This window comes from Triplophysa rosa, linkage group LG5 (assembly GCF_024868665.1).
Source record: "Triplophysa rosa linkage group LG5, Trosa_1v2, whole genome shotgun sequence".
NCBI lineage: Eukaryota > Metazoa > Chordata > Actinopteri > Cypriniformes > Nemacheilidae > Triplophysa > Triplophysa rosa.
Window position 1 is genome coordinate 8,978,851 of NC_079894.1, and position 14,451 is coordinate 8,993,301.

Sequence of the window (14,451 nt, forward strand, 5' to 3'; positions counted from 1 at the left end):
GCAAGTCTGACATCTACAATCGGATCAGCTTCTTGGTGGACCGTAGACTTTCCATTTTTCATCCACCACAGCAAAAAATTAATGCAGATTCTTGAGGCTTTTTTCACTTAGAGTGCTGCTGGACATCCATAGGGACAGACTGAATATACACAGGGCTCCAGACAAAAAAATTAATTAAGGAGCCATCGGCTCCTATAGGGGAAAAAACAGGCGCCAAATTATTTTTTTTAAGAGCCACATAAAATGAACTTTTTCAAGTTGTTTATCCTCATAAGCAAGGCCATACAGAATCTCCATCACACAAAATGATTTGCACTTCGAGATACAAACATTAAATTTGATTCCATCATGGGGGACAAATTAACACAGACGTTTCGGCTAATGCCTTCTTCAGTGTGTTTACATACAGAATCTCCAGACTTTTTTGTTAATTCTGCACTAAAGTTTGGGAAAAATCTGCAGAATTCCATGGAACAGTTTTAAATGCATTTACATTTGTACACAAATATAAATATGTGTAAATGCGTTCAAATAGTCTTAAAGTGCTGACTGTCTATGCATTTACATGCAGATGACAGCAGATTTGGTGCTGCTTATTTAAAAAGAGGCAGAAAACCTTTGTTGATTGATGCAGTTTATTGAAAACTGTTTAAACTCGGAATACACCAAACCAAATTAGTACTCTGAATTCATTTGAACCATCAGAAAATGTCCATGTCAAGACCATGTTTGTATATTATATATACTATGAAAAAGTATACATTTAGAGTTTAAAGCAAAACGAGAGGGCTTGAGTTAACACGTTATTATGTTGATTTTAGTTTGTAACACTTGTGACACTTTTCCGCATGTTCACAACACAATGTAAAGATATATAACTTGAAATAAAACTTGAAAGACAGGCGCACTCTCTCGTTATGAATGGTTTTGAAATGATCCAGCACTGTCTTAAGTAATAGACAGATAAATTACGTTCCCTGAACTTCTCTGTGGTTAGTTTCATGTTAAATGTCTCAAATATCACATTGCTCTTCCTCAGGCTCATTAAAATCCCTCACAGCAAACAGTGCATTCTAGTAATGTGCTCATGTTGCGTGTGTAGGCTACTTGTCAATGAACAGCGCTAAAATCCGTGGAAGTTTTCTGCGGACGCTTATTCCATGCTGACTCATCGAGCATCGAGATGCCCTAAAACAACTACATGAGCAAATGACCAAACCCTCTCTCCACATGAGAGACCCACAGGGCCTTGAGATGGTTAAACATGATGATATGTCATGCCAAAAGCAATCCCAGATTTCTCATGCCTCTTTTCCTCTTAAGAAGTGATGGATGTTCTATCAAGTAATCTAATCATGCTCCTCGCCTCAGCAGTCGTCTGGAGCCCCTCAGCAACTGAAGAACCCGAGAAAGGCTCATAAGTGCCAGTTGAAGGCTCATTCTCACCCACCCGGTGACTCCGCAGCAGATGTTTCGACTGTATTTATACTCACCAGAAGGAATCATGTTGGGTCTCTACAGACAACCCAGACATAAACATACTTCCACCGAGGATGTGTAGAGCAAATAATGTTACTAGAAAATAAGGTACAACACAGCAAAAATCATACATTAAACAGCCGTGAGGAAAGCACCTTCCCTACTTTTCTGTGCCACTAAATAAATCTGATAAAAACACAAACAAATTGTAGCTAGATTCTAGCATAATTCACTCCTATTTTCTGGTCAGAGGACAGGATAGATTCTGTCAAATCCTGGAGGAACTCAAGGCCTGCTGGGAGCCCAACACATACTCTAACTCTACACCAGCAGGGTCTGGCACATCACCCACCATTAGGCTTTAAAAGCAGAGGGTGAGTGAATGGAAAAGGAAATTCCTGATTAGACGGATTTCACCCCTTCACAGAAGTCTATTATCCCCAAACCTTACAGACACCAGACATGACTGCAATACCAAAAATGGGAAGGCAGAGAGATGCAAATCGTAGCTCTTTTGTTGACATGCTGGCAATGTGTCAGGCAGAGAAACGAAAAAAAACGCTTCCCCCCGCAAGACTCAAACACTCTTGTGTTTGAGGCCTCGTGTCAGAGGCCCCTGTGGAAAACTGCCGCTGAAGTTTGAACACAATCTCACAGGAATTTGCAAATATTTTGCGAGGTGGATAATGCGAGTATGAATCTTATTTGTTAGTTTTGCTATGATCTCTTTTTGCACCAGTAAGGTTTAGGGGTCGGGTGAGGTGTGAGGGTTTCAGCATTGCTTTTTTCTAATCGACGCACATTTTTGTACAATTCACATCACATAAATTAATATGAATTAGGCACTTTGTAAAATAATTATAAATTCCCCTGAGATTTCCCCCACCGAGTTAAGCCCAAAAGAAAAAATGAAGGCCGAAATAAAAAATGAACTGAAAATGATTATCCTTTTATTTTAAATAAACGCTATGCATTTTTGACATTTACTAAAGCAAAAAGGCTTCAAAAACTAAAACATTGTAAACTGTATGATGTTCTTTGAAAGGATGTTGTCCTACAGTGTGACATGCTATAGTCAAAAAATAATTACAATAATTCAGTTTCACACTTAAATAATTTATAAATATAATATTAAATAATTTTATTCTTAAATCTTTATGCTGATAAAGAAGTGCATGTTAGTAGGCAATACCCCAACACTCAATGTAGCTCAAAGTCATATTTTTAACAATTAAACTAATTAATAAAAGTAACGTTACTTTTTTAAATAAAATTATTTTATATTAAGATGTTCAGGAACTGAATACTAACAATTATCTAAAAATGGCAAGTGTTTAAGAAAAACCTGTCTATAATTGTAAGGAAAAGCAACATAATACATGATACATTTCCATGTATTACAGAATGTTTAAAAAATCCAGTATAAAAAAACAAGACATTTTCCGGCAGCTGGGACGCCACAAATATACCATAAAATAACAGCTTTTCTTGTAAAATTACATGTTTTTCCTGTCTTTTTCTGTAATTTGAAAATACTTTTTAAAATGCCTGAAAAATCTGTTAAAAAAACTGTAAAATTCTGTAAAATTAAGTTTTTTTAAGTAAGACGTTGTAAAATTACCTTGCACTGTAACAAAATCATTATGGTATCACTAAAACTGTCTGCCCATCATATGAATGTTCAAGTAACTTTCGCTGTGTTTAAGCTGTGAATACTCAACGAATTCGATTTCTGTGCATCCCTAGTAATGCCTTGCCAGCCCAGAAAGCCTGTCAAACAACCAACATGTCCGCAGGTGAGAGGAGAGAGAGGTGGGGACTGGAGATGCAGACAGCTTCGTTTATCCTTAGCTTGGACAGACAGAGAGGGCGAGAGAGAGAGTGAGGCAGGCAGAGAAAAGCAATGACATGCTCCGGCAGTCCTGGGAGGTCATCGGAATGATGGAATACATTTACGTAGCCCAGGCACTGTCTACAAGAGAGAAGACTGCAGGAGAGAGGACAAGAAGCAAAACTCACAAGTGCTTCCACTAAGTAGCCATGCAGCACAGCAAAATCCTGGTAATCTAGAGAAACGTGGCATTTTATGCTCATAAATGTAGCAAATGCATCTGAAACATTGTCTGGTCCTTTAATATCATAGCAGTTTTTACAAAAACAAAGATAAACACACACAGAAATAAAAGGTAAGTGCCATCAATCGATCAAGAGTATTATCAGCAGTCAAAGTGGTAATCTGGCATCTCTAAAGGGGCCAGGTCTAAATAGCTTTTTAAGGACAGAATATTGATGGGGTTGGGAGAGGATGGGAGGATATTGACATCAGGCTCTGCTAATTGACCCTTGGTTGGCAATAAGGGAACTGGAACAGCAAGAGGTGCTGGGCCTCAGGGGAGGCAAGACATTACTAGGTTAACGGGTATCAAATCTGATGTGGCCTTCACTGCAAAGTGGGCTAATGCATCACACACACACACACACACAATCTATAATCATCTACACACTACATGAGAACTGGGATATGCCTCTATATCCAGATTTTACAATCATTTTGAGCCGCAATATCTAACCAGATAAATATTTCAGAACTAAAAACGATTTCTAGTTACTATAGAAATAGAGTATTATTCAATGAATTTTTAATACATTTCATTACATATCTAGACCTTTTACTTTACAAGCAGAACCGCCTAAATTTACGTAATTCAATCTACAGCAGCATCAAAAATGTACTACTTCTAGGTATGTGTTTAGGTAAAATTGTAATTTTTGTTTCAATCTGTTAACTAACAATATTTATCCCAAATTTCTAATAAAAATATTGTTTCTATTTGCATGTATTTGCAGAAAATGAAAACTGGAGAAACCGGTCAAAATAACAGGAAATATGCTCAGTAGTATTTGAGGTCTGAAAAAATACAAAGAAAACAAGTTCACATTCACTTTTAAGAAATTATAATATTTGTACATTTTAAAAAGTTTAAAAATGACTTTTTGTGATAACCTCAATTTTTTTTTGTTCGAAATTCAACAGTCCCTGGACTGGAACGGCCACAATGCATTTAGAAATGCTGATTAAATTAAAATTTGGAATGGCCTCGATTTTTTCTGTGGCTGTAATTTTTTTCGGGTGATGAAGACTCAAGTCCAGCCAGCAAGATGTCCCGATCCTCTTCACTGCCATCTCTCCATAAACCGTCACATACTGGCCATTTAATAAAACAAACCACTAAAAAATATCATTAAAAGCTCTCTTATCTAAATCATACAGCCGCTACCAGAAAATAAACCTACACATCACAACTCGCAACAAAAAACGTTCCCTCCCACCATTTCAACATCAAGTCTTTGTGTCTGGCCATGAATACTGTGATTCAAAGGCACTGCGTGTACAGTATAAAGCTCCACTCCACTACTGTGGCGTGTGTACTGAGGAGAAAAGCTTGTTGTCCATTAAAAAGGTCAGATTTACTGTACAGCTCAGTCACGAGACATCATCCTTTACAAAGCCCTGCATACAGTGATACACAAGCCGGCCTGTGCTCAGCTCATTATTCAATTCAGCCAGGCCGTGACTTACAGTCAACCCCCCGACCTTGGGCTGAAAAAAGACGCCTAGTGTCTTTCACACTAGACCAGGATCAAATTTGTGGTTTTAATTGTGGTTGAGCATAGAATGTAGGGAGATCAAATCATTTAATAAAGATGAGCACAAAGGTCCCTATTAAACTACTGCAAAATGCACAATATTCACAAACTCACCCCAGGTCTTTGACCTACAAGGACAAAGGCTGATAATTCATGACCCTAATGAGCGTGATCAAGGAGAGAGGTAGTGCTGATGCATTTTTAATGCGAATCCATTTGACCTAGATTACAGTTATGATGAAAACTGGTCGTCTTTGGCTTAAAATGGCAATAAGCCATTTATTACAAATCACTGATAGCAGGAAGTCAGAGGAAGGTTGTTACTCGGTTTTGCTATGCGACAGACTGGCATGAGGTTTCCTGCAACCCAATAATGGCTGCCAGTTGCCGCCCGCATCAAGTTTAAATCCGACACTGGCCTTCAGAATGATAATGGCAAATTCGCCCATTTACCTTAACTCACTGCACCAGGTCTACATCCCCTCCCATCATCTTCGGTCTGAAAATGAGCGACGCCTGGTTGTTCCATCACAGCTAGGCACCAAATCGCTTGCAAAAACCTTTACTCATTCGGTTCCCCCCTCCACCCGAACTGCAGCATCCTTCACAACTTTCAAAAAACAGCTCAAAACATACCTGTTCCACATTTATTTGACTAACCAATAACTGTCTGTCTGTCTGTCTGTCTGTAAAAAAAATTGTTGTTCATTCTCTTCTTTGCATAGTAGTAGCATGGCCTTGTAAACTAATGGTACTGTTTAGCGTGTTGACAAAATGTTTATATGCTCTCCTACTTTGGATAAAAGCGTCTGCCAAATGAATAAATGTAAATAATCGCACGCCCCACATCTGGCCTAAAGGGAATAAATGAGAGGGAAATTTCCCTTTGAACCCTCAAATCTTTCCACGCTGAACAAATACAGAAGTTGATGGCCGATAATGTTACGTGTTCTTCTCTGGTCACGATTCGCCCTGCGTCATCATCCTCTGCCTGCATTTAGTGGAAGGTTACACTTAGACAAGCACACTCGCACAAACGCACACTTGTGAAAATGTGATTACGCTGGGAGATTGTATTGATTGCTGTGGCAGAGGATTTCTGTTCCACATTTTTGACAAAGCTGTTCCTACAATCTTAGGAGAAACATCAAAAGAGAGACATGACTAAGGCAAGCATGCGATTATCCCACTCGAGCGGTGTGTGTTGAGTATAGCAATTGCAAGTTCACATTACGTTATTTTAAATACATTTCACAGGCAAACCTCTTCAAAAACGGATAATCTGTCATTCTATCTCTTACATATGTGCAATGTTAGCATAAAACATGATGCGTTTAAGTGGTTTTAACTGTTTCTCTGAAGGCTATGAGGGTTCATTCAGTGGAGGAAGGAGGATTGAGGGTGTGATATGATCGCCACCTCTGCTAACACGAGCACTATGCAAAAAGCATAAAAGAAAAGAATTGAGGATTTCTTTTTTAAAAAAAGTGTAAAAATCTCATCTCATCTCCTTCTCGTGAACTCAGTCTCGTGTGATAAGTGTCTCGTCACACCCTTATTTCTCACACTATAAGAAATCAGATAGCAAATCAAACCTAAACCGAGTTTTGTGTGCTTACTGCAAACTGCTAAAAACAATTTTAACGTATTGACATTTTGAGCGTGGCTCAATGAAGGAGAACACAGTTGATGTGGGTGAGTTTTGTGCTGACAGGAAATTTTGTCAGGTTTTAGTTTCAGTCAGCAACATATGATTTGCAGTTCCTGCAAGCATTTCTCAGCGTCCGGATCATTAGCACTTTACAATAACCAAATCATCCCCGCTGGAAACATCAGGTCCCACAGTGACGTCTCACTCTTTCATGCTGAGAGTCCACAGCTGAGCGAGGGACAGTCCAGATGCCCAACTCCACTGAAGCACAGACTCTTTAAGAGTCATTGAATTGTGACTAGAGCTCTTATGGCACCCAGACACATTGCCTGAAATTACATGAAGTCCCTATGCCTTTATAAACCACAGCAAGCTTTTACAGCGCTGTATTGGGAGTACAGTATAAGGTTTATGAAACCGGAAAAAGGTTCGGCCTTTGTGATGTAAGGCACATGCAAACAAAACAGCAACAGCCTTCTGGTGGATTTTATGGGTGTTTCTGAAAGTGGTTTTAGAGGGAAAAGCAAGGCCGGCACAAAAAAAGTGATCCACTGCATCAATCTAAAGGCAAGAAAACTGAGCAGAGACTGAAACTTGAGACTGTCACCAGACTGTTTCTCAAGATGGAAGTGGTAACAGTCAGCTGGTTGCGGTCTGTTCTGCGGCTTTGCTTTCTTAAATTACTGCAATACACTGCGTGAGACAAAGAAAAAAAAACTCACAAGTAGTGACAAATCTGTGATATATGTGCATGTAATGCAATTAGTTTCTTGTTCAAGAGAACATGCGGATAATGAACAGAAAGAAAGTGTCTCGTTTTACAGCCAAAACTTTCAAACATCAAGACAACAAAATACTTCAGTTTATTGAACCCATCGGCAATTAATTATTATGAAATTATATTTTGACACACTTAAAGGAGCAATGTGGAGATTTTCCAGGCATCTAGTGATGAGGTTGCGAATTGCAACCAAAGGCTCACTCCACCCCTCCCTTTCCAAGCACTACGGTGGCTGACAAAGGACTAAGATATCGTCACATTTTCACTTCTTTGCCGAAGGAGATAACGTTTTTACGAAACACGCTCTGTAGAGCAGTTTAGGAATACGGTCTTATTTTTTAACTAAGATTAAGCCAAGCTTCTGTACAAAGCAAACAGGAACAATCATTTGTACCGCATCCCTTAATAAACTGCGGCCAGCTGGGTGTCTGTAGGGGAACCACTGAACGAGACGACTGCAACCAACTGCTTGAGCAACTACTAAACTCATGTGACAATGAAACAAAACAAATCCACGTGTCAGATATTTCTGGTCTATGGCTTATATTTCTGCTCTGTCAATCCTTCTTCTTTAGCTTCTCCTTATAATGTGACAAACTCTGCTATTTTATTGCCTCTTCATTTATGCTTCGAGAAATAAATGTGCCATATTAATACTAGCAGAAATTCTGCCTTGCTGTTAGTGTTTTTTAGAGATAATACTTAAGTTAAAATTTGATGCGTTTAATCGAAATGTATTTATTTTCACACTTTTAAATCAAATCAAGCTGTATACTAAACGATATAGATCGTTAGATTACACATTGATTTGATTCTAATATCTAGGGGTGGGGTGGTATGCATCCTAGCTTTTTAAATAACAATAAAGCATGCTGCTGAAACAGGTGGCACATACTGCCATAAGGAAGATGAATACATAAATTCTTTACATAAAAGGCCCTTCCCAATTCTTGGAAACAAAGCGTTAGTTCACAATTACGGCACCATTAACAAATAATATGTACTACTAAGGAAATTTAGCTACATCCAGTATTTCCTAATAACATCTCCACCTATTACTGAAACATGTTTCTTGTCAAGAATGAAGCGGAGAAGAGAATGCACATACCAACAGGGTGCCTCGCCTCATGCCTGAGCCTAGAGCAGTCTTGGCTAATGCAAAGATTCATGCCATCTGTTGTTAGGAGACCTGTTGGTGTAGGGTGGAGGAAGCCTCACCTCAGGGTGTTCTACAAACTACTTATGAACGTCCCGTTTCAATCTCAGAATTTTATGAATGGGCGAGCAGCTGAGCACAACAGAGATACAGAACTGTAACTGATGTAATTCCTGTAGAAGTGAGTGCAAGCGACATCTTAATCTCCCCTCTTCACCGCAAACACCATGGATGCCTTTGACTGAGCCAACTGCTTGTTAGTGACCAACATTTGTCTTCGTCTCGGATGTTCTCTTACGCCGAATTATGTAAAGAGCGACAACTAGAAAACATCTTCACCGCATGAGCTCATGGTCGCCTGTAGCCGACTTTTAGCAACAGACAACATACACAACCAAATATGTCTGTTAGATCTGAATTTCAGCATTGAAAACCAGCATGAAATATTTAAGGACGCTGAGGAAGAGCTTTAAATTATTCAGTTTTAACAATCCTTTCTATTCTTGGAACTTATCAATTGGACATCACCGTATATAAAAGAAGCCGTGTGTTTAGGTACAGTTGGAGAACAAATTCATAGTATGAGAACAGAAAAGTTCGTCTTATGTATTATAAGCTTACAGCAGTTCTGAATCAGAGAGATGTGACAGAAGGAGAATTAACTTATTCCAAAAAAGAGAGAATAAGAACGAGATTAAAATGTGAGTGTTTGAAGCAGAAGATCGATGGTTGCAGGATGCTGCACTCGGATCTAATGAAGCTAAAATGGAACCATTATCCCTGGTGATAATCTAAACGGTGCGTGGTTAAACTGAATAAAAGACAAGGAAGCTTCCAATACGGTTGAAAATCAATACAATAAAAGAATCGTTTTTAGTGGTCTTTATTTTTTAACAAAGGCAAATAAATACAGAGAAACAAGTTTATTTAAAACTATTTTACACTGTAGCTTATTTAAAGTAGATAACCTACGCCAAAATAGGCAAAGCATCAAGCAAGTGTCTGGTGGTTTGGCAAGTAGACTCGTTTTGTTTCATACGTTGGTTTCTGCCAAGGGCAAGTGTAAACAAGACAAGCCACCCCCTATAACCAGTCGATGGAATTTGAACTATGCTAAAAATAAAAAAAACAAGGTTTTCTGACAATTGTTGGTCAGCAGAAAAACTGAGCATAGACATTAAATGGGATCAAGAGATCTGTGTGCTGCTTTTGAACGTGCACATTTTGAGCTAATATGGCTGTGTGGGTCAAAATCTTAAACACTGTCAGTCATGTCTTAAGTGAAACGCAAACAGGCGGGACCAAAAACTTAATAATAATAAACACTGCATGTGTTATGTGGTATGAATGTGAATACAAGGAAATTTGCAATGTTGATATATAGTAAACAGATCATCATTTATCAAAAGGCAAAATTAATCATACATTCACTTATCATAACCTCAATAGGATCTCACCCAGTTCACAGCAGGAGTCGCCCTAAAGGCTTGAAACAAAGACATACTAGCCCAGTAAGAATCTGACATTGAGTCATCATCAGCAACAAGGGCACAGAAATTGTTTGGGTTACTCAACTTCACTCTCAACTTCAAACAGCCACAACAAAAGCACAAAAACACAGAAATCGTTCAATTCCAGTAACGTCGCTCCACCCAGACTCACGAGTGCTATTGAGCTTTGAAATGATTTCATCCCATGAGTCAATCTGACATGATGTATTTCATTCTGATTTAAGTCTTCAAAAGCTCTTGTGTGTACATATGTGTGTGTGGGGGGGTCCTTTAAAGAAAGAATGTGTTTAATGCCAGTCAGATATTTATAGGAATTGTATTTAAAAAGTATATGCCAATCACAACTTTCTGACTTGACCATTTTGTTTTCTGAGGAAGATACATGCCAGTTAGACAAAATCTGCTTGTGGGAAGATAAACATAATTCTAGATCTTCAACAGAATGAGATTTACAGATTTCAGACAACAATGTGATTGCTTAAGCCTTTTTTTTCCAATATGGCCATAAAGCCGATCTTTAGACATTGATAGACAGAAAGACAGAATTTTTCTGAAAAAAGTCATCAAGAGGCAGTTTCAGTAAGCAACAAACTGACGGGGTGCGTTGAAAGCTTTTCTCTACAGGTGCCACGGCTCAGACCAGGTGTCGCTACTGCACAAGGAGACATTTACAGAGAGATATTTTTATCTAGTGGCAGAGCCAAAAAATAGGTCAATGTCATCCAAAATAACTTGAGAGCAGCATTCATCTGCTTTCAGATCAGCCCTTGCACTTTCACAAGTTCCCACATCCTGATTCTTTTGTCTTGGGCAGAACGAAGAAAAACGATGCTATTCATTACCTGCAAGAAACGCTGAGCTATCCCGGGCAGAGCTAAAATTATACTGTAATGATGATTGCTTTGAAAATGTGAAATCTGCAGCCAAGAATGCCCACAGCCCTTGCGGTTTAGCTCTGTGGCCACACGTTATTGTCACATACAGTCAAGTTGGTGACACAATATTGCCGCATAGACACAGTGGAACCCTCAGGTGGTTCAAAATTGTAGATGAATCTTTCTTCTGTGGAACACGAAAGACATTTTGGGAAATGTTGCAGTGGTTGCAATGGTTTTGTGCCCATTCAATGGAAGTCACTGGGGGCCAATGTTGTATACCAGCATTCTTCAAAATATCTTTTGCGTTCTGCAGAAGGAAAAAAAGTCATTCAGGTTTAGAATTATATGAGGGAATGAACACATTATTTTCATTTTTTTGTGAACTGTCCCTTTATCCCAACAGACCACAAAAGAACAGCAGCAGTTTAACATATTTAACATACAAAGACATGGACAATATATCAATGCAGGGAGAAGACAAGAGAAAGTGGGCCAGACCCTGAGAACACCACATATTTCAATTTAGGCCACCATAGCATGATGAAGCTCTGCGTCCCATTTTCAGACTTCTCCAAGAGCACTGAACACGGTCTCTCTGGTGATCTTGCGCTAAGCTCGTCCCAAAAGGGAAAAGATGCATAGCATCAGCGACAAACATGGACGCACATGTGAAAGGACACACTCACTATCAATCCAGTTAAACTGTGCTCCATTTAGCCTTATCGGTTCCTGTTGAACCAACCACACGCCTAACCAGTGAGTTTGTTTGTCTCTGATAAACACATGACAGATAGAGTTGAAGGAAGTGGGGGAGAAAGAAAACGCACAAGAGGGAGAGATGACTTCAGCAAAAATGTGTCATCCGGTTTCTGATGATCCACGACTGGCATCCGAAAGGTAGAAAGCAGTCAGACACTTATGAAGATGATCTGTCTGCAGGTGTGCTAAAGGGAACATTCCAACAAAAATCCAAATTCTGTCATTCTGTCATTTACACATCCTCTTGTCATTTCAAACCAGTATTTCTTCTGCAGAACACAAAAGATGATATTTTGAAGAATGCAACAACGTTGACTTCCATTGAATGGACACAAAACCACAGAGACATACAGTATCAAAAGATCTGCTTACGTGCTTCACAGAAGAAAGACTCATATACAGGTTTTAAACTTCATAAGGGTGAATAATAACAGAATTGATGAACTATCACTTTGGTCTTGAATCTCGAATGAGATTGCATCACTCCACATACCTAATAATACAAGACACAACAGTATTTGTAGAATGTGGTGACATTTGTCCCCTTAAAAAAAAGTGTTGTATCACTTTTCCCCCACTAAAGAGCTTCTTTTAGGTTCTATCTGCTAACTCTGGTACAGGGCCAGGTCTTATCTCACTCACTTCCTACATTGCTCCCTCTCTCTGCGGTCTTTTGACCAGCTCTCCACTCGTTCCTGTCTCCGCCTCCCGAGCATATGTCCCGGTTCTGCCGCAGGGAGCAGCTTTCTGTCCGTATGCTGTTCTGGTGGGCTGCGAGACGGTTTGAGCTTCAATCTGACTGAATGATGATTTACATGTTTATCAGGAGGATAGCTATGGCTCAGTTCAGGCCCTAAAGTACACACTTATTGTCACGATCCTGTGCACTACCCAAAGCTTTGACACTTTATTTTAATTTATAGTGAGAATGTCCTGAGCAGAATTTAGGGACATAAAAATGAAAATTCTGTCATCATTTACTCACCCTCAGGCTGCATTTAAGCGATGAAAAACGGAAAAGGTTTTCTTTTACGTTTTTGAAAAGTTTCACGTACACGTGACATGACAGTGTTATCAAAACGGTCTGCATTAACACAGATCCAGGAAAACGGATAAAAACGCTGTAGTATGCACGCCAGGCTAGTGGAAAGAAACGGTTATGTAAAGAAACAGGACGTGGCTTGGCACATACACATGCACAGTTATAAGCCAAAAGTGCTTTTTAATACCGTTGGTCGACATATATGTGTGTTTAAAGTCTGACGAATGTAAATTGTGTGTCTCAGCTGGTCTTATTAGTGAAGCAAATCCAAATTTTTCTGGGGAAACGTTGCTACATAATCGAACAGCGAGAGCTCACAGTACGGGAAGCCGCCATATTGTTTTGGCTACACTCGCGCAACTGAATGCGTAATACACATGCGCATGACATCATCATTTTCAGAAAGTGCCGTCTTGCAGTTCACATGGAAACGGCGACGTTTTCAAAAAGTGGCACTTTGAGACCCGTTTTCACAAGTTTGCGTTTTCAGTCCCACAAAACGCAGTTTCCGTCTAAACTAATGGCTAAAACGCATAAAAGGTTTTCCGTTTTCAGTTGAAAACGGCGTCATACAAACAGCCTCTCAGATTGTTCCAAACCTGTATACATTTCTTTGTTCTGCTAAACACAAAGGAACATATTTGGAAGAATGTTACCAAACAGATCTCAACCCCCATTGACTCCCAGAGTATTTATTGTCCCTACCATGACAGTAAAATGAAATCTGTTTGGAAACTGACATTCTTCCAGATATCTTCCTTTGTGTTTTTCTACAGGTCTGGAACAATGACAGAATTTTCATTTTTGGGTGAACTATCCCTTAAATGGTTCATAGCGAAATCCATGACTATTTATAAACATATACATACATTATGTGCACATGCATACTAAACTTTTATATTAATAAATAATTTATATAATATAAATTAATATTTTATACAATCTAAAATATGTTGAATACAGTATCTTCAGATATAATGCAGTACATTTACATGCATCAGTACAATACAAAAGTCCTAACCTGCCTAAGAAATATCAGCACCAAATTTACATTTTTAAGATTTAGACAGGATCAGATGCAGCCTAAATATAGGCCTACGTCTGAAGAAACTGCTGACAAGCAAAAATGAGCAAAATGAAGGGTAGGCTTTTACCTTGTAAACCTGACCGTAGGTGCCATTGCCAACCAGCTCCACCAGCTCAAATATTCCAGCAGGGTCCTAAAGAGAGAAAAGTGTATGGTCAATATACGTACAAACATTAGACACAGATAACAAATTCAGATCACTTATCAACATTTGTTGCGGCATTTTTCATTTTAATATTCATTCGTCCGTAATCATGTAACACCATGTAGGTGAATGATTTATATTTAGGATGTATAGGAGATGTTTGTACAAAAAGATCTGTACAATAAAATGAAGCCCAAAATACATAAATGAAATGTGGAGGCGCTCACAAATACTTGCGATCTTTCATGTTACGTGCACACACACACACATGGATTGTGGCAACTGGGCAATCCATACCAGAATGGTCAAGCAAA

General features: G+C 38.9%; 1 protein-coding gene across 8 annotated transcripts in view; it reads right to left on the minus strand.

The window, feature by feature from the left end:
* tnika (TRAF2 and NCK interacting kinase a) overlaps positions 1–14,451 on the minus strand; it is a 100,152-nt gene that overhangs the window by 64,313 nt on the left and 21,388 nt on the right. For all 8 annotated transcript variants that reach the window (XM_057334936.1, XM_057334935.1, XM_057334932.1 and 5 more), the window contains exon 2: positions 14,060–14,125. In XM_057334936.1, coding sequence (XP_057190919.1) covers positions 14,060–14,125 — 66 coding nt within the window. The remainder of the gene's footprint in view (positions 1–14,059; positions 14,126–14,451) is intronic.